General features: G+C 38.9%; 1 protein-coding gene and 2 long non-coding RNA genes across 3 annotated transcripts; 1 reads left to right on the top strand and 2 right to left on the bottom strand.

Moving 5' to 3' along the window:
* Positions 1-2,952: 2,952 nt before the first annotated feature.
* On the bottom strand, positions 2,953-15,048 carry LOC120755257 (uncharacterized). Its single transcript, XR_005701697.2, has 5 exons — positions 14,897-15,048; positions 12,591-12,757; positions 5,154-5,321; positions 4,323-4,417; positions 2,953-3,266 (listed from the first exon to the last, which is right to left on the bottom strand). It is a non-coding gene; the product is annotated as an uncharacterized LOC120755257 (long non-coding RNA).
* LOC120755258 (uncharacterized) lies at positions 9,547-11,351 on the bottom strand. The gene is made up of 3 exons (XR_005701698.1): positions 11,218-11,351; positions 10,078-10,179; positions 9,547-9,585 (listed from the first exon to the last, which is right to left on the bottom strand). It is a non-coding gene; the product is annotated as an uncharacterized LOC120755258 (long non-coding RNA).
* Positions 15,049-15,240: 192 nt separating the features above from the next.
* On the top strand, positions 15,241-20,643 carry C7H2orf69 (chromosome 7 C2orf69 homolog). The gene is made up of 2 exons (XM_040070209.2): positions 15,241-15,543; positions 17,233-20,643. Exons 1-2 carry the CDS (start codon positions 15,241-15,243, stop codon positions 18,070-18,072), a joined length of 1,143 nt encoding a protein of 380 aa, XP_039926143.1. The 3' UTR covers positions 18,073-20,643.
* Positions 20,644-24,201: the final 3,558 nt, after the last annotated feature.

Here is a 24,201-nt window from a genome sequence, read left to right as displayed (position 1 = left end):
TCATCATGAGATGGAGACTTTACATTCTCTCCTGCTTGGACATAGCTGTCAGAATGTATCCATCTGTTTGAATAAAATAAAAATATTTGTCTAATTTGGTTTTTAAACATTGACTAAATGGGGCAAACTGCTTTCTGCAAGACAGGTCAAAATTTAGGCCTGCAGTTATGGCTTCTGCAGAATATGGTGTATGCATTTTCTAGAATTTATCTAGAATGTACTGCCTTTCTAGAATTTATCCCACTGATATCAAATTGCAGGCTGTATATAAATTTAGATTTTCTTTCTTTACATTGCTATACACTTTACTGAAATTTTCTTTACTTTGAAGAGTGTGAAGTCAATGAAACAGTGATGACTTCCAGTGAGACACAGAATGGTGATTTACTTGGCACTGATCAACCTCCAGTGGTCTACAAAAGCACGAGTACTGTCAGCTCAGCTGAAGTCAGGAGGAACTGAGGACATTCCTCACCTCTCATATCTGAACTTGGTATTATCAGACAGCTCTCCAGTGGCAGATGTGAAGTTGCACAAGGCATATTTTTAACAGTCTGCCTAACAGCAAGACTTACACCATATGCCAAAACTGTAATATTTTAAATCAATACTAAGCTGAAAGGTTCAGATGAAATTATTACAATCCACAGATGTTCTATGGACAGAAAAGGGTTTAGGACAGAAAAAAAATTGCTTGCATAAAAATGCACTGTAGCACTAGAGCACACTTTAATGTGGAGAAAAGTGAAAATCTGTTTTGCTTTTTCACCCACAAATATTAGCTCAAATTTGTCTCAGGCTGTCAGTCATAGCCATTGCTTACAGATACTTAGCAGTAATTTTAATTTTCAGCAAGTGATTAACAGGGAATTTTATAAGTATAAAGAACTATTTATAGATAATTTAAGAACCAAACATTTATTGATGAAACTCTATTTTATTAAAGTCATACAGTCTGAGAACAGAAATACATTGAGTGACCTAAACACCCAATCAAAAATATCAGCTCAGAATCTGAGTTATCAAATGCATGTAATTGCCCAAGTGCAAAATAACAAACAAATGCCCACAGCTATTTGATTAACAGCTCTGAATACTAAGCTGTAGAAAGTAAATTGCTCACAACATGGCAAGAGAGGGAAAAGCTAAATTCTTTTCTCCAAATTGCAGCTTTGCCATCTGTGTATCTTGATTATTATTCTTTTTAGTCATCTTTCAGCAAAATTTGGGAGTTTCAAGCTGCTCAGTGCAAATTTAATGGAGTCCTTTTCAGTGAAAGCGAAAGATACTTTTACAAAGCTTCTGAAGTTTGAGCCATACCATGCTGTAACAGGTAGAGTAGCTCCTCCCATGGTTATAACATCAGTCTGTTCTCAGTGAGAGGTCCCATAGCAGTGCAATCTCAACTGCTGCTGCCCCACACATTTCTCCATCCCAGGAAACACACTCAATTCTAATGAAGAAACTAACCAACAAAAGAGTGACTAATCTTGAGCAGAATGAGGCCCTAATCACACAAAGGTCAGGAGCACTGGCAGGAAAGGGTAAAATAAAGGAAATAGGAGCTCAGAACTATACCAGCTTTAATTTATGTATTGCTAAGGAACCATGTCCTGCAGTAGAAACTGCAAAAATAGAAGCAATTTTTGGTGACCTGTACTGTGACAATTCAGCTTTAGAGAAAACCACACAGGCCAGGGTACTGGGAAAAGTACCAGAGCAGGTAACAGCATACCCTTAGGGTGGGTGTAACCACTCCCTTTGCTTTTCTTTGTATATTTGATTAAGCTAGGGAATAAGAGGGTAAAAGCCAGGGTCCACTTCCCTTACTGAAGGGGCAAAAAAGCTTAAGTGATCAGAAGATCACAGCAATGAATTATGCTTCTGCTCAGGTTAGTTTTAGAAGAGATTAATAACCAATTGATCCACAGTTATGGATCAATCTCTCCAAGAGAGATCCATGCTCCGAGAAAAAACTGAAAGATGACTGAAATTAATATATCCTTCAAACAAGACAACTTTTATGCATGAAATAGATTCAGAAAATGTAGCGCTACCAGAAGGGACCAGCCCTTTAACAAATTGTACTAGAAATTTAGGAGATGCACATCAAATTTAATAAAAAAAACCCTTCTCTTCTCTTCCCTCACACTTTATTTCCATTTCCTCTGAGAACCCAACTATTCTGCATGTTACTTCTAGAACAAGAATGTCTGACACAAAATGCATCCAGGCCTTGAAGTTAGGGTGATATAACACTTGAGATCAGCTGAGTGGTAACAGACATGACAGTACTCAAATTCTCCCTGTAAGCTGTTCATATGAATTATGCTGCTTTTCACTCACTTCATCCCAAGATGTCAAAAAGCACATATCAGCCTTTGTTCATCTGTGTTAGCTTGTTAACTATTAAACACACGGAGATGAAAACCACGAAGTACATGAAGCTGCATAATATTGTTCAAGGCAGTGCTTTTCTAAAAAGCATGATTTCACTAAGAGGTTTGTTTGTCCTGAAAAGATTATATTTGCCTCAATGAATTTTGAATTCTGAAGTAAAACTTAGATTCCATAACTTAGATCCATTTTACAACACTAGCTTTCCAGTTTTTCAGATGCTTTTTTGCAGATCAGTTTTGGAGCAAACAAATCATGCTATATGAGAAGTGCCTGAGTTACCAGACAATAGAGTAATATTTGGAAATCTGCCTCCTCAATTACTGCTTGTTAAGTGCTCAAGATGACTCCTGAACTTTAAAATTTTTGGTCTACAATTTTGTCATGAAACCCACATTTTTTGTCGCTTGTTCCACAGTGGCTATCCAAGTTTACAGTGGAAAATATGAGTAACAGCTACATTTAAACATAATAGACTTCAGCAAAAATACTTGTGTCAGATCTGACAAAACAAAAGCAAACTGCAAGCCAAAATTAGGTTAGGAAACATGTCTCTTACTTTAGCCTTTATGTGCTTCTTATTTCAAACAACCAGACAAATAAAAAAATGGAGTTAATACCTGTGGCACAGAAACAATACTGAAGCAGGTAAGATCAACTGTTGTGAAATGATAAGGAATTGGAATGCCCCACATGAGGTACAGCATCACAGAGATCAGCATGAGTGGAATCAATGAAATCCACAGCCTGTGCTGTGGAGTGCACTTACTCTACCAGATACCAAGGTATGTTGCGAAGTTTGCTACGTGGTTCTTAAAAGGACAAGCTCCACTTGGTGTTTGTCTGCTGAATGCTTGCTAAGAAAGTGTCTGCAAAGAAATGCGTTTAACATCAAAATAAACATAACAAGTACATAAATTAGGTTAAACATTCACAACCAAAAGAAACCAAAGTAATCGATAGCAGGAGTACTAAAAAACATAACAAGTACTCCAAGGAAAAGTCAGCAGAATTCCCAGCCATGCTGCAAATTGTATTTTTGTACTACTGGAATCAGTACCTACAAATTCAATGAGTCTGAAGTTTGCTGTGCAGATGAAAATAGAGTAATCTTTAACAGTACTTCAGTAGAAAATGTAATTTGGGTCATTGTATCCTTACTAACACAACATCCAGTTCACCTAACTGTAATCCCTCTCTGGTTTAGAGGACTACTGAACACAGGATTATTCATAACAATTTTTTCTTTTTCAGCAGTGCATTCAAGAACATCTCCTGCAATAGCTAAGTGACAGCGACACAGCATAGAGTTTTAAAGCAAAAGTATATTCTTGCATGTAACTCTAGGCAAATAAGATCTTTTGAAGGAACTGCAGGTCATACAGGGCATACTTTCACAGATATTCAAAGCTTAATTTTTAGACAGCAACTTGAATTTGCTGTGCAGAAGAGAATTCACCACTGCTATATAGACTATAACAAAGGTTCAAAGACATCTCAGAAAAGCATGGATTTAAGGCAGACTGACAATTTTACATTCCACAAAATAAATCATCAATGGAGCTTATTTGAAGAAGGTGCAAGATATGACATCCTGCTTTATACACCTGGAACATTAAATTTCTTAAGAATCTCTTATAAGAGCTCTTCTTGGCCACTGACCTCAATTCCAAGACAAAACCAATTATGGTCAGTCAAGGTATTTTATTCCTGATAAGAACAAAAAAAAAAATCCTTTTAATAGACATACCTTTCTACTTTGTTAACTTGCAGTGATGTCCATTTTCTTCTGAAGTACAAGTATCAATAAGAAATGCAAAAATTTTCTTTCAGATTTAACTTGACACCCTTTTTATCTACCTCATTCCTCTTCCTCTCAGAAAAAAAAATGCAAAAAAGAAAACTCTAAAGGGTAGGTTACTTACAAGGAGAAAGCTCATTGTAGGAAAAACATACACCCAGCAGTTTAATTCTGTTGACTGCCTCAGTCACTGGTTAGAGCACCATTCTGTCGACTGATCTGGAAAGAATGATTAAAAAAGAGGGACACAGTCAGGAATTTAAATGCTCTTGACTACTGACACACTTTGCTAATCTATCTTGAGAAGGTCAGTTAACTTCATTGTGTGAATTTCCAAAAGGATATATTAAGTTTATCCATCTTTAAATAAGATTTTCATCTCACATCTTCAAAGCTGTTCCAAAGCAGACTATGCTTCATTTGTTACTAAAGTCAAAAGATCGTGAGATGGGGCAGGTAAATTGTGATATTCTTTGGCAATATGTGATACCATTCTCTAATTAAACCATTGGAATAAAACACAGTAATTAACACAAAATTATTCTAGATTCACACAGTTCATTTGTGTTTCTATGAGCACAGAAATTTAGGACTATTTATGTTCATACACTTCACAGTTCAATACAAGAAAGCTTTCAATGCCAAGATTTAAAATCCATATGTTTAAGATATACGATTATACAGATATGCTTCTTATAAAGTGAGATGGAAATTTCTTTCCCTTTTGCAAAATTACCTAGTGCCTTTCATTAAGGCACACAAAGCTTACAGTCCTTCAGAGTGATTCCAGCTAGTGCCATCCAAGCAATCTTCTTTCCATGGTCAGGGGCCAATTCTTTAAAGTACACCTCTACTGACTGAGAACAAACACTCGGGAGGTATTTTCAAGAACACAGTATGAAAAATATTCAGTTTTCATGCAAAGTCAGTGCATTAGTCGTAAAACTTTCCATACCACACATTTGTTGGATTTTCACAATGTGGGCAAAAAGTGAGCTTGCATGATCCTTCGCACCACCTGTCCTGCTGCCTCGGACAGCACTTGCTACCTCCTCTTTGTGAAGCCAGTTCCTGGGTGTCCATAGCCATATTGCACTTCATACGTATGAGCTGGCTCCAACACCTGCAACCATTAGAAAAACAGATTTATCAGAAGAAAAATCCTCACCAGTTCTACATTTTCTTATACATTTATATTAAAAAAAATGAAGAGCAGTTTCTAGTTTTTCCAAATCTATCCTGTTGACAACGCATCCGACTAAGTTTCTGGGCTGATACTGCATCCACTTGCCCCATTAGTATTTACATTCAGTTTATATTACTTCCTCAAAGTTCCTTCTCTCCAGGTGACTTCTTAACCACAAATATCCAATATGTACAGGCTTAATTCCTTTTACTTTACTATCTTTTCTGTTCTTTTATTGTGGCGTACTAAAAATGGAGGCCTTTTGCATATACAAACATCTCTACTGAAAAACAGACAAGATGTCTGTCATTAGTCCCCTTTTATCCACCCACATCAGATTCGTTGTCCATGTTACAAAGTAACACCTAAATAATAATTCTTGTTCCAAAGATGGGCCTCTTGGCCTTCCTGTTGAGTGTTCCGCATAAAAGAGCAAGAAAAATGGGCTGATTTCAGAAAGACTAAACTTTCCACTACTCAAAAATGGAGCCTAAGAGACATCTACACAAATTCCTTTCAACAGCAAGTAATGATTGGCGTAACTTTTCTTCAGGCAAGAACAATAAAATTGATGTATCATTATGTTCCAGAACGATCAAAACCAAATCCATGCTCAGGATTCTAGCTCCAAAACTTTGAAATGCAATTAATGAACACTTCTCTCTCCAAGTCACCAATGCCGGTTGCTCAAGAATAAGAAGTTAAAGTTCAGTCTGCTGGACTCAACTTCACACTGCAGAAAAAAAAGAAAAAACTATTCCTATGGCTTTGGGACAACAACATGTTTAATAAAATTTTCCTAGCTGCACAAAAAATGAAAACATCTTGCTTGTAACATTCCTTTTAGCAAACACTTTAATGAGAGTCTCTAGATTATTATCAAGCTTCTAACTAAAAGAATAAACCCTAACTCCCATTTATATGAAAAGTGGGATAAGTCAACCAATTCTAATTGTTCTGCTGTTCACTGCCAACTACATCAAATTCATATTCTTAGTTAAATATATTAAAAATAATTTAAGGTGCTTAAAATATCAATCCAAAACAAAATACTAGTACATTAGAAGACCAGACTTTAAAATGAGAGAGAGTGGAGTTATATAGACCCAAAAGCATACACCGAACTTTTAAGTTGTTCAGTGGTACAGTTTGCATATACTTGGAACCTCGAGTGACAGAATTTCTGATTTACCTGCCACAACTCTATTGATAAAAGCTTTTGGTCCTGCATGGCATGCAATCCTTCCTAGATTTAGCTGATATTTCTTGGGTTCTGAGCAGTGCTGTGATCAGAGATCCTTGTTGGAGGTTCTCTAAGCACTCCCTTGCACTTAACTCCTACTAGGCCCAATTCTGTTCTTTTTCTACCAATGACATCTTGCCAAGATCTACAACAGAACCTTTTGTGCAACTTTTCCTATTTTTTTTCAGCATATAAAGATTTTGTGTTTCTATTACTTTGCAAAGAATAAATGTCTTTTCATAAGAGTTTACTTATGCTGACATTCAGCACCTCCCACGCCTTACAAGATGAAAAAAGGAATAATTATTATGTGCTTCTACTGATCCATCAGAGACTGATGAATCACAATGGTTTTTTTAATAACTGACCAGTAATACAAAGCCTGAATGGCCTATGCACATTTTTCAAGTTTTAAGATTTATCACTACAAATGTACCTAGAAATGCCAGAAGGAGAATCCTATTATGACAGACAAACTTAATCCACATTCCAAAGGGTTGACAATCCACTCATAATTTGTCTGTTCATGAAAAACACAAGAGGTTATATTGCAGATTGACACAATTCTGGTCTCTGCTCTAATGCTTGGCCTACTCGCTCCTAATAAATCCCGCAGAGAAACCCAAAAATTGTTTTAAAATAATCTGCAAATAAATCAAACTATTTTAGTTAGGCATTCAGTACTAAAGTCCTACTAATTTTTTTATGGATAAAGTAAACACAAGTTTTCAAGTTTCCCTGGCAATCCTGCCATTTAAAAGCAGGCAAAGAAATAGGACAAACCCCTTTCACCACTGCAAACCATCCAGCTGGTGATCCTGATAGCTACAGACTACAGTTAACTGATAGTGATGTAAACTCCTTATGCCAGCTTGCTGAAGCACAGAAGCACAAATGTACATAATTAAGATCTGATGTTTGCTTTTTCCTCCAAACACAAATGCAGTATTTGTGTTTGAGCACTAGCAGTAACAACTGTGAACTATGCTATTAATGTCTGATTTAAAAATGCTTGTGGCAGAATCCTGTCTAGAGAAGCAAAAATAAAATGTATTCAGACAAAGCAACAGTGAAAAGTGCATTAAGAAAATTAAAAGCAGTAATTACAGAGTAAAATCATGTATTCTCCTCTCAGAAAGTTATTTATGCATAACATTTCTTAAAATGGATCCAAACACTGCCATTCTCAATAAAAACTAAATTTCTGAAAGCATATATTTTTAAAGTATATGCAAATCCTTGTTTTATTAGAAGGAAGAAAAATAGTTCAGCACTCCTCTTGCTTATTCTCCTCAAGGATTTTTCAGGTTAAATAAATTGGTATTAAATGGTCCAGAAATCTAGATACATTTATTGCTTCATTTATTAACTCAGGTTTAAAATTTATATCTTAAAAAAATGCATCGCAGATCTGAGGCTTTGTAAATTCAGTAAGGGACACAATGAAAACTGTCTGCAGCTCAAAGAAGCATTTCACATTAAACTGAGGCATCCATTTACTAGACAGTCTCCCAGAATGATCTCTGGCTCTAAATTAATATCTGAAGGTGCATCCTTCCACTGAGGATCTGTGGATTTCAGCTGTCTGCTGCAATTGCCTATAGTAGGACTACATGAAATTGTTCTCTCTCCTGTTCCTATTGAAGCACTCCATAGTGATTTCTAACACTGTATAAAACCAGTCCGACAGCTTAGTCTTTTTTGTGAGATATGCACACAGAAATATTCTGGTGATTATTGTTCTGAATTTTTAAGGCCATGCAAGGCTGAACACAACCAAACTAGAGGTTTTGGAAAACCATGATCCAAGTAGGAAGAAAACATCCACCCTGTTACCATCTCACTGTGTGGGGGTTTTTGGCAGCCACTTCTGCCAAAACATCCTGCCAAAATTTGTGAATTCATATTGCTATCAGTCACATTGCTTCCACTGATAGATTTAACTAAAACAGGTTTCCCAAGGAGGCACCAAATAAATCTTTATAATCAGTTAAGGAGAGTTTTTTGGTTTGGTGCAATGGGATTTTTTTAAGGTTTGTTTGATTTCTGGTTTTAGCTGGTACTTTTTCCTCAGAAAAACACAAAAAGGCAAACCTACACCAGCTAGAAACACTGAATATCACTGGGTATTCTGAAGATGGACTTTTATTCCAAATGCATCTGAGTGAAGTCTGGATAGGGGCCTCCTAACAGAACAAAACATCATTCTGCATGTACATCATAAGGCCTTAGAACAACAAGTAAGCAGATTAGAGAAGTTTTGTATCACAGGTAGATTTAGCTTCAGGTCAACATGGCCTGCAATATTGCTTTTCAGTCTTAGGTTTCACATGTGCTTCCTTGAGATGAATTAGAGAATCACAGAATGGCTAAAGTTGGAAGGGGCATCCTGAGACATCTAGACCAAGTCACCCTCTGATAGCAGGTTCAGCTTGGGCAGATGGCTCAGGACATCTAAATATCTCCAAGTATGGAGACCTGGCCCAGTGTTTCATCATCCTTACTAGAAAGAAGTATTTCCCTATATTTAAATATAGCTTCCTGTACAACAGAAAAGTGGGAAATAAGCCTCATCTTCTAATCACCGAAGTTCCTTCTGGGGCAAGGGTTAAACTCTTTAGGAACATAAAAAAGAAATTAGATACCTTCTTAACCTATCAAAAGCTTCATTAATTAAAACAAATTGTTATAGGCATAGTCTGGAGATGTTCTTACAACTTCTACTTGACTACTTTTGAGCTCTAGAAGAAGATAAAAATTTGAGGTTTCTAGTATGCAGTAAGTAGCAAAAACTTCAATTCTCCATATTGCACAAGCATATACATAATTTTCTGCCTGCATTTAAAAACAAGTCTTTTGATAACGCTGAACAGAAGCAGGTGCTGATTAATAATATTTTAAATTAGAGATACTTACAGCCTTATATGTATTACATGTGTTAAAATCTTCCAAGTCTATCTGCAAATAAAAGGGACATTCCTCATCCACATGAAGCACTGACTGTGACAGGATTATTTACATTAAAAGCAATGAAGAATTGCCTGATACTGTAAAGTAAAAAACATTGCCTGTTACATGCTTGCCATTGTCATTATATGTGGAAGAATACAACCGGAAGCTGAAGCATCTGTATCCACTGGATATCATATGGCTAAGTTTGTCCCTTATTTCATATAAACATATTCTACTTGAATAATATTTTTTTAGATCAGCATCCCATAAACAAATGAGCTAGCTTAGAGTCCTGAGCTTATGCAGCGCTCTTCCTAAGAAAATACTTCTCTCTGACAAACAAGTAATTTCAAGTTGAGGACCTACTTGCCTACTATTTGTGTAACATATCATGCAAGCAGCATCTCAAACCACTTTTGGAAGGAAGAGCTAGACTGAATGTGGTATAAATTCCAGAAATCCATGGTGCAAAGATACTGTCTTTGGCCAAATTCTGACCTTATTTTTGTGCATGTGGCAATCCAAGTTAAAAAAGGAATGGCAGAAGTTAGTCTTGTGCTGAATACGTTGCAATATACCCATCCACAAAGCCAGAATATTCTAAAGTAAAGAAGAGAGAAGAGAAATTGGGATACAAGTACACACAAGTCAAAACTTCAAAATTTCACTGCCAAACCTCAAACTGCAGAAATTATTAGGGGGCTGAATTTTGTCCAATTCTTCAAGCAAAAAAATCCCCTTTTACTACACTTCTTGGGTCACTGTGCATTCTTTTAAATCCCAGGGAGATTTCCTAATTTATATTGACTTACAGCAGGCAACACAGAGCTTCCTTAAGTTTCTTGTACCCTTAAACAAACTGCAAAGCAGAGAAACTTGTCGTTGAAGTATGGGTTCCATGAGCAGCAGAACTACTGATGCTTTGGGGGGGCACTCCTGCTCTTTGCTCTTAATTTTTCTAGTAAAGTAATTCCTAAAGCCCTTTCTACCCATTGTGTCTTCTGGGCACTGGAGCAGGACAGACAGCACATGCAGGCTCCAGCGTGCAGAGCCACCACACTGAATTTCCAACCTATTATATTCAAACACACTGTATAAAAGCTGATTTCACCCCAGCTTCCTTCAGTAGAGGCATTCATTTGAATCATCCTAATCTACTAATTCAGCACTTTTCCCAGTCCTTCCAGGTTATTTGCTCTGCAAGTCCTACTCTTCACTTACAGCGGCCAACAGAGACATTGAAAATGACTGATAGATATTAGAAAGGTATACAGAATCAAAATTAAACAAAACAAATTTCCACAGGGAAGCAGAAAAGAGGAAAAGATCTTTTAAACAGTACAGTAGTTCCAAATACTTTATACACTGATTTTTTTTAGCATTAAAAAAAACAAAAACAAGATCCTATATCCTGTGTTTTAGCAGCTTCTCCACACAGCCAGCATAAAAGAAACATGGATTTACTTTTCAAGCTGAAAAGCTTTTATTCTCACTTGCATACAACTCAGTAAATTGCCCAGAGAGTGATTTATTCTCTGCTATGATCTCCTGAATATCTTATACCCACACAAAAGATGGATGCTGGCAGGCAGAGCTGTCAGTAGGAATTTCAGCAGAAGTAAATTGTTTAGTACTTACAATGCAGCATAATAGCTGTAATTTCATTTGAACTGTTTCCATTAATAAAACTACAAGCCAAGACCTAGGCGTTCATTACTGTGCAGCCACTGGGAATTTCTCTGTGCACACTTCACCACAGATGCAGGCAGCTCAGTCCTGGAAGTGTTACCATACCTGAAAGAATGACAAACCAGTCCTGGCACTTTCTCTCCATAGTGAAAGACACAGGTGCATATCAACTGCTAAGGTCTTTCCCATCAGTATTTAACAGGTGTTTTCACAGCTATTCCGTTCCTCTGCCAAAATGCAAACTAGCAATTTCAACACATATGCATTGAAAAATGTTTAAAAGGAAACTAAAATATAACACAGACCTGCAAATATGTGTCTATGTACACTGCACATTAGTTGGGCAGGAAGCATGTTTTTCTAGAGCATGCTCTCCTGAAATATTGCAGCTGCTACATACGAAGAGATAGAAATTCAAATACATTAAATACTTGGCTAAATATATCACATCAGCAGATAGTTGCTCTTTACCCAGATTTTTGGCAAAGCACCTATTAAAATGCTTTAAGTGCTACAATTAAAACAAACTATGGATTGTTTTCTTGCTCTAAGAAAACTCATACAACCTGAATTCTATTCTATGCTGTATATATATGCCCTAAATGGAAATTTAGGATTAGCATACATGCTACAAAGGCAATGAAACAGAGCCAATTTCAGAAAAAGTGCTTTGAGTGTAGTAAAGATGACTTTTGCTGGGGTACCCTTTCTACTCAGAAACTGCATACTTGGCTGCTTCTGATAGGTTAAACTAATTAACCACCCTGCAGGCAGCCCCAAAGCTCTATATGGAAACTCAGACACTGAAGAGGTGAATAAGCCATTAGTTCTCTCCAGAATTTGTTTTTATATGTATGTATCTCATCACTGCTAATCAGCCATGATCCACATTCTTTCTGCCAAACTCCCTGAGATATACGGATAAACATCTGCAAAGTCTGAAAAAATACTGTACACCTCACTTTCCTGTCCAGCCTACAGAAGGAGGGAGAAAGGAGCAGTGAACTGCACACACAGGACAGGCTGTTTTACTGGCAACTCAGAGGTCAGCTCATGAGAGATCTGGTATAGGAAAACTGTGAGGAAAGAGGAACAGATGTGGTAGGAGAAGCGGCATGCAAAAAAGAAAAAGTCTTTCCTTTTACAGTAATAGAGAGCACAGCAAGCGAAGAATAAGTAAATAGATGAATGGAAACATGAGGCATCACAGAGAAAAGGACAAACACAAAGGCTAACAAATGCCTCTCAAAAATACAGTATTTTGTGCCTCCATTGGACGATATGTGTAAGGATTAATACACTCAGTTATTGAATCTACTTACATATTGCAATAGCCACACAACAAAGATTGGAAGCCACCTCAGGGCAATCAGTCTCAATTAAAATTTATAGTATGTCACAGAAGATTTCTTGGAACTTCTTCAGAGTAGGAATAAATTGATGCTTTCTATTTTAAGTGGGAAAATTAGGTCATGTACACCATTATTTCCTATAAACAAAAGAAAGACAATTTCAAACTTTGGTCATGGTGTGTGTTGGAATTCTAAGATATGGACTAATTTCCACGCTCTCCCATAAGGCTTATGTAGCATTTTGGATGAAGATGAAAGCCTGTCTACAACCTTATGTATTAGTTATAATTACCTGGTAGCAGTGGCATCATGAACACGCTGTTAAAAAGTTAAATAAGTATTTCTGGGCACAAGTACCAGCGTCCCCTTTGGCTGCTGTAACTACCCCCACAATGTGAATAAAGGTTGTAAACCCTTCTGGGCTAGCTAATCTCTCATCTGCAGAAGCCACTGGAGAGAACAGAGGCCACAAGAGGAGAAGAGCACAGACGTTTTTTTCACTGTACTGACAGTAATTATTCATATTTCTCAACAGTAATTACTAACAAGAAAACTTTCTCTTGCCTGACCACTTCTCTTCAGCAAATCCTTGCTTCTTCATCAGGTATCAATAATCATAAAACAGCTGTGCCTGTGCAAGCAAACCTTAGCAATCAAGGTCAGAATATAAGGGTTTTCAGAGCACAGACATTTTTCTCTATTTCTGTAGGCACTGTTTTGAAATTACCTGCTTCATATGAGAAAAGCAGAGCACTAGTTTCTTCTTATGTGTGTGCATTTAGTAGATCATATCTAGTATTTCTTCAGCACAGTACCCAACAGGGGACAGAAGTGAGAAACTTCCATTAGCCCACCTAATTAAGTTTTAGGGTCGGCATGGACCTGAACTGCTCAAAATTGGATTGAGAAAGTTTGTGTGCATGAACTGAAATAAACAGTTGAATGAAGGAGCTAGAGATTTTTTTCCTAAATAATTTTGCTTCATTAGCACAAGAATTGTGAAAGTTTCCACTCAGGTCATAGCCTTAGGACATGCTCACAGAGAAGAATCTAGAAAATATTCTACAGCAATACCTCAAAAATTCAATCCGTGAGAAAGAGGATGTGCTCGGGAAAATTCCGAAGTAAACGCCTGAATGTTTCTAGCTGTTCCTATAAGAATTTTTCAAATCGCGCCGCACAGCGACATCTTCTGGTGACCAAAAATTGGATTTCCCCCCCCAAGTCATTGAGAAAAAAAGCTGTATCCGTATCAAAGATAATTTTTATACAAAAAAACACCTCGTAGTGTTAAGCCTTTAAAAAGCTATTTTAATCAAAAACCTACAAAACTTAAATCACCAAAAATTTTAATTAATCTCTGCTATTCCTATAAAGGCGAGAAGTGGGGGGGGAAAAAAAAAAAAAAGAAAAAAAAAAAAAAAACACTTTAAAATGTCTTTCTCCCTTAACCAAGAGGGCCACACATCAACCTTGTTCTGATTTCTGCAACTGAAGAAAGCTATGTATTTCTTACACAACAAACAGTGAAATCGCAAGAACATATCACAACACAACTTTCTTCTGTGCTTCTAAGGGGACCCCCAGTGACAGGGTGCAGCTCCACTCTCTGGAAGAGCATTTGGGTGAGCTTTGGAATATAAGAACTATTGAACCTCTAGTATGAGCCCAAAGACATACCCAGTGTGTCAAACAGACCACGACTGCATCAGGGCTGGAACTGAACCTCCATGGGCATTCCACGCTGAAACGTACAGACTAGAGTTTGCACTTTAAAAAATAAGCCCCCCTAAATTATTCTGCTGGTTTCTAGCTTGCTACAGTAGCAAATAACCTTAATGTCACCGTATTTCCTTTAACTTGTTGAATTTTCCAACAAGAAGAAATCAGTCAATGGTTTGATTTCTTGATTAAGCAATCATCATTCAATTAGCTATCCTTTCTTGAACGGCTCAGCTAATGGGAGACAGGCTTAATATTTGATAGCTTTCTAGGTTTTTATATGGGTGTTTTAAAGTAAAACAGGAAAACGGAATAAAGGAATAAATACGTGAAATATCAAAATCCTAGAAAAAGGAACCATGAATGCTTAGAAATAAACTAAATGCTCTATTTCCTTGCTTTGTTTGCCACGTAAAATACAGTGTTCTCACCAGTGCACGGGAAAGTTTTTCTTCCAGCGCAGAAGACCTAATGTAATCAAAGCCAGTAACCCGAAGCTACCTTTTTATTTACTTTTTCTAAATCATCTTCAGGAGCCAAGCTAAGACACATACCTCCTGGTTTGGAAATTACCCGCTCCACGTGGAGCGCTAAATTCCTCCTACTGCGGTAACTTGCACAGCCGCACACCGCGGGGTTTTGCTGCCCTGCGCCCGCTCCCCTCAGGATTTACCGCCCGGGCACCGCCCCGAGGGCGGCGCGAGCGCACCTGCGCCCTCACGGCCCCGCGCGCTTCCCGCCGCCGCCTTTTGAACAGCCTCGTGACGTCATCGCTGGGCGGGGACGCGCGCCACGCCCCCTGCGCGTCCCTCTGGAGGGGGCTGTGGGCGGTGCCTGTGGGCGGTGCGCAGGCGCGGCGCGCGGGCGGGCGGCGCGCGGGGCGCGGAGCGGAGCTCCCATGAGCCGGCGCTGCCGCTCGGCCGCCGCCGCGCTGCTGCGGGGGCTCGCCGGGCCCGCCGCGCTGTGCCTGGGCAGCGCCATGAGCCTCTGCGGGGCGCCGGCCGCCTGCGCCGCGGGGCCCGCGGGCGGCGGCGGGGGGTTCTCCGCGGCGCGGCTGAACCCGCCGTGGCTGCGGCTGCCCGAGGTGCCGGGCGCTGAGCCGCACCGCACCAACGACCTGCTGCTGCTGCCGCCGCCGGCCCCGCACGGCCCGGCCCCTTCGCCGCAGCACCACGTCGTGTACTTCCCGGGGGACGTGCAGGTACGGCGCGGGTGCGGGCGGCGAGCGATGGGGCCCGGGCGGCGGGGCGGCCGCGGGGCGGGAGCGGGGCAGCGGCGCCGCAGGGACGCGTCCCCGGAAGGGCCGGGCGGGTGGGCATTGCCCGGCTCCCGCCGCGGCCATCGGCGATCTCGGTGCCCCGCACGGTCGGGCACAGGGAGCGGGAACGGGCCCTCCGGAAACCTGAGCTGGACCAGCAGTGGAGGGAAGGAGAGTCGTCTTCACAAAATCGCTTAGGTTGGAGATCATTGAGTCCAGCTTATGACCAACACCACCACGCTAAGCGCCGTGTCCATCCAGTCTTTCCTTCAACACCTCCAGGAACGGTGACTCCACCACCTCGTGGGCAACCCATTCCAATATCTAATCACCCTTTCCGTGAAGGGCACTTCCTAATGTCCAACCTAAACCGCCCTCGGCACAACCTACGTCCTCTTGTCTCCCGGGAGAAGAGACCAAGCCCCATTTGGCTACTGCTCCTTTCAGGGACCTAGGGAGAGCGATGAGAGCTCCCCCTGAGCCTGCTCTTCTCCAGGCTAAACAGCCCCAGCTCCCTCAGCTGCTCCTCAGAGGGCTTGTGCTCCAGCCCCTTCAGCAGCTCCATGGGCTCACTCCAGCCCTATAGCACTGCCGGAGGGTGGCATCTGCGACAGGGATGGCAGTGTCTGAAAGCGTGGCAGGAGTGTCAATGGAGACAAGACAATGAAACCCTAAGGTGGTCGGTTGTCCTCCCCAGACAAAACACCGTGTGCCTGTGCAGGGCTATGGACATCCCAGACACCGTCTTTGGGAATTCGACAGGCACTGACGCTTTCGCAGCCTGTCCTGAGAAGACACTTGTAGGCTCTTGAGTTGGCAAGAAATTGCAGAGTCTCTGAAGTGCTGTCTCCAAGCATGTGGTTGACCTCTAACATAACATGCTCTGGTAGCCAGCTAATCTCAATTGTCATTGCTGCTTCTCAAAAGCTGGGGGGATGCCTTCTTCAAGGGAAAAGGCTTTCCTTCTGTCAGGTAAAGAAGCAGAATTTTGTGTGTTTTTATTTTAAGGATTGGGATGGCCTACAAAGGCTTGTCTGATTGCCATTCTTGCATATGGCTTCATTATTCCTTAGTAAAATAAATGAACTAGTATTCTTTGCCATTAAGATTTCAGACGTGAGGTTCATTCATGACTTGGGGGTTAATTTCTTTCCATCTATGCCCTCTATGGATAAGACAATAAAAATTTCCTGCAGCTGAATGAGCAGGGGTAATTTTGTTTCTGTATAAAATCCAGAAAATTTGCTACAAAGTTTTAAGTGTGTTTTTGTTTTGTAGTAAGATAATCAGTATTTCTGTAGATGGAGATCATATAGTGAAATTATGTATTCTGTGTCATACTAAGTTGAATACTATTTTAATTTTCTTTTTGTGTGAAATCAACAAAAACTATGAATATTTTTATGTGCTGATTTTATTGTATTGATCTCAGGGTAGTAAAAATATGTGGTAAAAAATATTAAAGTAAGCAAGGGGAAATATACTAGTTTCTTTAATGTGTTTCTTGTTCTGCAAACCTAAAACGTGAGAGCCTCTAATGCATGTTTTTCTTTTACAGTCCTTTCTTATAAATACAAATGCATTGGAGCTGAATTTTCACAATTTAGTAATGCATCTTTTTTAATTTTTCAGAACTATCATGACATCATGTCTTGCCACCCAGAAAACTTTCAGTGGGAGCACTGGAGCTTTGAAAATGTTGCTACCATACTTGCTCGCCGGTTCCCTAATAGCTTTATTTGGGTCGTAAAATGTTCTCGAATGCACCTGCACAAATTCAGTTGTTATGACAATTTTGTGACAAGTAACATGTTTGGAGCACCAGAGCACAGCACTGACTTTGGAGCTTTCAAGCATCTCCATGCTTTGCTAGTTAATGCATTCAGACTCTCTCAGAATATTCTGCTGTCCCAGAAAAGTGTGCATGGTGTCAGCAAGGATGCAAAAATAGCTGCTTGTAAATCACAGCCGCAGTCTGTTCCAACAACAAATGGCTGCTCATCCAAAGAAAGGGAGAGAGAATGTGAATGCTCTAATAATTCTGCTGTGGACTTCATGCTACCGTCTGCTGTAGGTGCAGCGTCGTTTACTCTGATTGGCTTCAGTAAAGGCTGTGTGGTTTTGAACCAGCTGCTTTATGAGCTGAAGGAAGCCAAAAAAGACAAGAATACAGATGCCTTCTTAAAAAACATAAAGGCGATTTACTGGCTGGATGGTGGTCACTCGGGAGGAAGCAATACTTGGGTTACTTACCCTGAAATGCTGAAAGAACTTGCAGGCACAGGAATTGAAGTTCACGCTCATGTGACACCGTACCAAGTGTTTGACACAATGAGGTCATGGATTGGGAGGGAGCATGAGAAATTTGTACAGATACTTGAAGAATTTGGTGTGGAAATAAATGATCAACTGCATTTTGCTGATGAAGTTCCCTCCTTAGACAACCATTTCAGAGTTCATGAAGTATTTTGAGACTGTATGTATATGAACAGTATATTCTTTGTGGAAGCTGTTTTAACACTGTAAATGTTGTCATCTAGATTTTGAGCTTTGAGCAGATGCTTTCTAAACAGAATACTGAATCAGTTCTGTGTTGCTAATAGATACTATATATAAATTTCTGTAGCTTAAAAAGGCATATTTGGACCCCATAATTATAACAGATGTTTTTTGATTCCTGGGAAAAAAGTGTTATGAAGAACAATCCTAGACATGTTTTTTTGTTAAATGTGAATGTTTATTCTTTAACTGTTGGTAGAAATTTAGTCCTGGATATCTAATATCATATACTGCATTTAATGGGACTTTAAAGTACTTGAGAATTTCTGATGTGTAGATACTTCAGCTGAGTGGCTTCCAGGGCTAAAATTATTGGTCTTTGTCAGTCACAGATGTAAGGTTAGTTTTTCGGCTTAAGGAAATTGATTGTTAGAAGAATGTTAGTTATATATTTTGCTGATACCCGTTTTATTAGGTAATTAAATCTGCCAGCTTTGTAACATTTCTCCTTTTGAAACAAAGTCACAAATACTCACCTTTGGAATAATAGTGCCAATGCATTTCTCTTCTTAATGTGTGCCAGGCCATTTCTGTCACCCTGAAGCTTGATTACTAAATTGTGTAGTATCTGCTAGTGAACAGCCATTTCACCTGGGGGCTGGAAAATTTTGGTTTAGATATGTTAAGTAACCAAGAAAGTTGATTAGGGTGTAGCTTGTTCCTATTTCAACATACCTTGCTAACTTCTGTAAGGACTAGCAGTAATACCTTTATTATCACAACAAGAGGTGACGTCCCTGCCTTGGGCTGGCAATGTTTTTCTTGGTAATTGCTGCATTGATGATGCTCTAAATCGAGCCATAAGCACATAATCTATTACAAGTTGCATTAAAAAAAAAAAAAAAAAAAAACAGACTGTGTTGACTGTAGCGCTTTCAAAATGCCTCAGTTTTAAAAGTTATTATCTCCTTTATATGTATTGCAATAGTTGCTTCTTGAGCCATCCAAAAATCTTATTTTTGGAGCCTAATTTTTCCTACAGAAAAAAAAAGAAAGAAAAAAACAACTTCTAATTAAATAGAAAGCCAGCCAGATTTGATAGAAAATATGTAATCTGGTTCAGACACCAAACCTGAGTGTTCATAAGAAAGAGGTACTGAAAGATGGACAATGGAACTTATCTACTGTTGCAAGTAATTTCTCATTTATCCACAAAGCTTGGAATCATTCTTAAAGACAACTGCAGCTATTAACAATGAACCAGTAACTCCAAATGGTTTTGGATTTCCTGGAAGTATAGGAATACAAAAGCAAGTTAGCAGAACACTGTGAAGATTACACAAACAATTGTGGTTAAGTTCTGAAAGAAGACATTTTATTCAACTTTGGTTTGATGGCTTAGTGACATCTCTGCCCTGCTCCTTGTTTCCTGTGACTCTTACAGGGAGGGAAATCCTGGGTGATCTTTCTTCTGTTATCATCATCAAAACTTACAAGGTTCCCTGTAGACAACTTTTGGGCAGAAATGGTGCACATAGTGATCACTGAACAATGAGAAAAGTGTGTTGTACTCCTAAGAAAATTTTCTTAACTCTGAAAATATGAAGGGTGATAAAAAGGATTATGCATACAGAATGCACCTTACAATTTGAAACAGAACTCTATCACTAATAATTAGATTAATGTACCTAGTTCATCAAAAGAAATCTATTTTAATTGATGGAAAAAAGTGCAACATGCAAATAAACTCTAAAAAGCCTGAAATTCAGCTCCATCTGCTCTTTTCTTTTAGGCTGTTTCTTGGAGATATCGTTCAATCCTATTTGTTGATTGCCATCTTAATAGGCTTATAAAAACATTTTAATGTGTTTCAAGGAACATTTTTCCCCTTTTTGGTCCTTTTGATAACATTTGCAGCATATGTGAGGACTTCTGTAAAGGAAATATGGGTCACCTAAAGAAGTGTTTTTAATAGAAAGCCTGCAAATGGCTTGAAATATAGTTAACGATCCCCTTAAAAAATATATTTTTAAAAAGTAAACCAACAAAACCCCCAGAACATTCTATGGCTTTTGCTCCCTCCGTTTCAAGCTGACTAGACTAAGTTGGGTGTGCTAACACTTGCCCAATCCAATAACACTGCAGATCAGAGACCAATTTCTAAACAATTGTGTGCCTGCCAAAACAACGGGACTACGTCGTTGCAAGCTTTTGGAAAAAGCTATTAAAATATTGACATTGTCTTCAAAAGTTTCTGGATGGCTGTCCTATGAAAATAATACTAACCTGTTTGATGGAGGCTGCCTACAATAACTGTTAAATGGGCTCAAGTGTTGCTGCATTACTTTGAAGAATAGGCACTTTGTTGTAAAACTAATCTTGTTATGAGACCTCGTGTTGTGGAGGGAAAACTGACTGGTTGTTTTTCATTCTTTAAACAGCTGTAGTACTCTGTTGGAATGTGCCTCTGTCATTCACTGCAATGCATGCTAAAAATAAATTTTGCAAACTATGTAGAAAATAAACTATTTCTAATGGGTGAAACCACTTTGATGTGAGTATAAAACCATTGAACAAGGGATGTGCAGTTTTGTGGATTAAGCTTTATCAGGTGTTGGTGGAGACCTAGTTTGAAAAATCAGATTTATTTGATAACTTTTCTTCAAGGAGGCTTTGCGTAGTCAGCATCCATAATTTTGAGGCATCTCACAAACACAGGAAAGCCGGCATGAAGCAGCCAAGGGTGGGACATTTCTGTGTTAGAATGAAATGGGTCATAGTTTGCATATGCCCATTTTCCAACATTAACTGTAAAGGTAGATTTTAATGAGCTTAGATGTAAATGCCTAATGTTAGGTGTCTCTCCTGCTTATACTGGTGTAGTTCAAGACAATTCTGTTTTTTAATGGAGTGAGCAACATTACACACTCCTTAGTACAAGCTAGTAATGACCGGTGTTCTTTGTATTACCTGCTTGTTTCTGGTACAATAGACAAGGCATTCTTCAGATTTTGAGACATACTAACACATTCTAAACTAAATTCTCTTAAAGCAAGGCTTGATTCTGTGAAATTGTCCAGATGACTCAAGTGTTTTTATTTTGTGTGACTGTAAAATGCTATAAAATTTGGTAAAATTCTTCCCATCTGGGACTGATTTAATCACATCTCTGCAAATGCGGATGCATTAATCAGTATTGGCCTCTAATTTTGGAAGATGATTAAGGGTCCCCTCCTTAACATGTGGCTGAAAGGTGCAATTTTCTCTGCCTTCCCATTGATAAAATCCTGCTGCCTCCCTGCACAAGCATTTTTATGGTAAGCTGTTTTATTTTTCTAAACAAACATGATAGCAGTAAGTAACAGCAGCGCTATATATTTAAATAGTCATAGAAATGATTTTAAATAAGACTGCTAAGTCAGTTCAGGAGCTAGGCTGTTATAATGGTGGATATGCACAGATAAAAATGATTGGGCATGAGCATGCGCTCAGCTTTTCCCTGGAGGTTCTTTTTGAGCTGTAATAGTTACTTCATCTCTGCACATAACCAATATTTGTTGTCTTGTACAGACTGAAATTTGAAGCACTGAGGCTAATTGTATACCCATTCATTTACCTTGAATGCGTATTTTAAATTACATGGGGTCTTATCAGTTAATACAAGAAAGAATTTATTAACAGTGAAAATTTTGGGATGCATGTGCTCTGTTGTGAGTGACACGTCTGGGTACACTGCAGCCTAGCAGAACCCACAAACACAGATATGTGTCTGGTGCCTTTGTGCAATACAAAAGCAAAAGCAGGTGTCTCAAGACTAAATCCAAGAGACAGCACAGCCTCTTTAAATCACCTTCAAAGTTACTTCACAAATCTTATATTGAAATATCATTTCATTTTTGTAAGGATGATAGATTAAATTTTAAAAGTTTCACTTCTAATGATCATAACCTGATGAAAATTTAGATGCATTTGAATATTGCAGATGGAGGTCCTAAGAACAAAGCTTTCTGTTGGTGTTGTTGATCTCTTAACCCTATTCAGATGCAGGGTGACTGTTTTTAACTGGAATAAAGTAACATGAAGTCATTAAGCCAGTAATGCAAGATCATCTAACACCTATGTATCGGACAGGCACTGCCTCTTCCAGTGCCAGACATACTGTTCCTGACTAACTTCATTCTGTCGGTATTAACAGTGTAATTCACTCCTCCTGCTGACAAAAAACCCCACTTGCACTGGATTAGCTGTTCCACATCACCATGGAAACCATGGAAGACTGATTCAGGCAGTTATTTTGGATATAGTGTAGAGTGGGTTTTAAGGTAATAATGGCTGTGTCATTTCCTGTCATTAGGGCTTGATTACATGTTCCAAGTGACCCAAGAAGTGTCAAATTGTACTTAAGCAAATGACCAGAAAAGCAACTGGTAATAAAAAAGGGGAAAATAAATTACCTGGGTTTAATTCATGTGTACAAACACCTTATGTATTTGAAAAGGAACGGAGTGCCATTACTTCAAGGTTCAGAATAAATTTTCTTTCTTTCAGTAGGCTCTCAAAAGAGCACTATCAGTCATGATTGCTAGTTTCTTTTGTTAAATTTGGCACTTCAGAGCTGAGTTGTTTCTAAAGAAAGCACTGCTGCAAGATAAAAACCAGTTAAGAGACAGAGCAGTGCTGAAGGGCAGGACAAGGCTCTTCTCCCACACCAGAGTTTACGCTCGTGAGCAATACTCCTAAGCCTGGCTGTCAAAGTTGTTGTATCCCTTACAGACCGTGTGCTTAGCTCTTCTTTCCCATTCCCCATCAGGAGAAATACATTAGGGTTTTGTGGTGGAAGTTTAAAGCAATTCATGTCCTGCTTGACAGCTGAAGTATAAATGTTTTCACAGCAGAAATTGTCCATTGCTATGATCTGTGTTATTACTGCAAGCTACAGCTTCTGAGCCTTTTTGTACGAACGTGGCACTGCACGTGGAGCTGCGCGTTTGACACGGTTGAGCTGTTCTTTTAATGGCTTCAATCTGCAGCGAGGAACAGACCTGAACAGTTGGAAACAAAGTCATCTGCTCTTGCTGCTCTCAGGAATCGCCGCTTAAGAGAGAGATTGTTGCTCCTAGAAATTCCTACACACAGAGCTCAGACCCAAAGTAAAATAGGAAATCTTAATGTACAGCTTTACTGCAAACTTGGGTAACTGTCTAAGAAAATGTAAAACTTCATCTGTCCTTCAAATAACACCAGAATCTTTGCTTATTGAGTGATGCCAACTTAGAGAATCTCTTGCAAAAGCTACTGTCTCAGAACATGCATCTTCAACACGTGTGTCACTTGCAAGATATCAGCTTTGGGAAGATAGATTTTGGTGGGAGGAAAAAAGAGTTGAGGGTATACAGGAATTTCTCTGAAGCTGTGGAGTAATACTGGGATCACATCATATGTAATACCACCTCTGCTGTGGTAAAATCATTCTCATCTTACTCAAGTCAATGTTGTGAAACCAACAGTGTGAATAACACAAATACTTTCATCCTGTATATTTAAAAAACTTTACAAATGTATTTCTGATCCTTTATGATCAAGTCAAACTCTATCTCATTAGGCATTTAACTTGACACTTAACCTAAACCCTGTGTTTATTAGAGAGGAACATGTTCTGAGTACATCAAATTGTCAGCATAAACACAACAGGCATATTTTTAATTATATGTTTGTTTGACAAGAAAAACATTTTGACATCAGTTTTTTCATTTGAATGTTTCCACAGCAAGCACATTTAAAAAAAAAAAAAAAATCTGAAATAATTTGTGATCCTTTATATTTCATCTGGCTAAGAATAAATAATTCTGTCCAGGTGTTGGCTTGCAATGAATTTCCATTTTAGATGCTGCAGTCACCAAATTTTTAGAGTAATTCAAGGTTTGGGGTAGGCCAAGTTTAAACCTCTGATTTCAGACATTGTCTTTATGTAACTGTCAACTCATCTTTCAATCCTGGGCAGTCTGCATCACCCAGCTCCTATGAATACATTATTTGAAGTGGCTGCTTTGAATGCTTAAGATGGTCAGTGTTTATTTTTCTAATACCTATTAACACAACTTC

Source organism: Hirundo rustica, chromosome 7 (genome assembly GCF_015227805.2).
Source record: "Hirundo rustica isolate bHirRus1 chromosome 7, bHirRus1.pri.v3, whole genome shotgun sequence".
Lineage (NCBI taxonomy): Eukaryota > Metazoa > Chordata > Aves > Passeriformes > Hirundinidae > Hirundo > Hirundo rustica.
This window is presented reverse-complemented; position numbering and strand designations above follow the sequence as displayed.

Excerpts from the sequence above, each read along its gene's own strand:
- C7H2orf69 (XM_040070209.2), top strand. The coding sequence starts at position 15,241 with ATGAGCCGGCGCTGCCGCTCGGCCGCCGCCGCGCTGCTGCGGGGGCTC. Across the intron at positions 15,544-17,232 it reads ACTTCCCGGGGGACGTGCAG|AACTATCATGACATCATGTC; the intron begins GTACGGCGCGGG and ends TTAATTTTTCAG.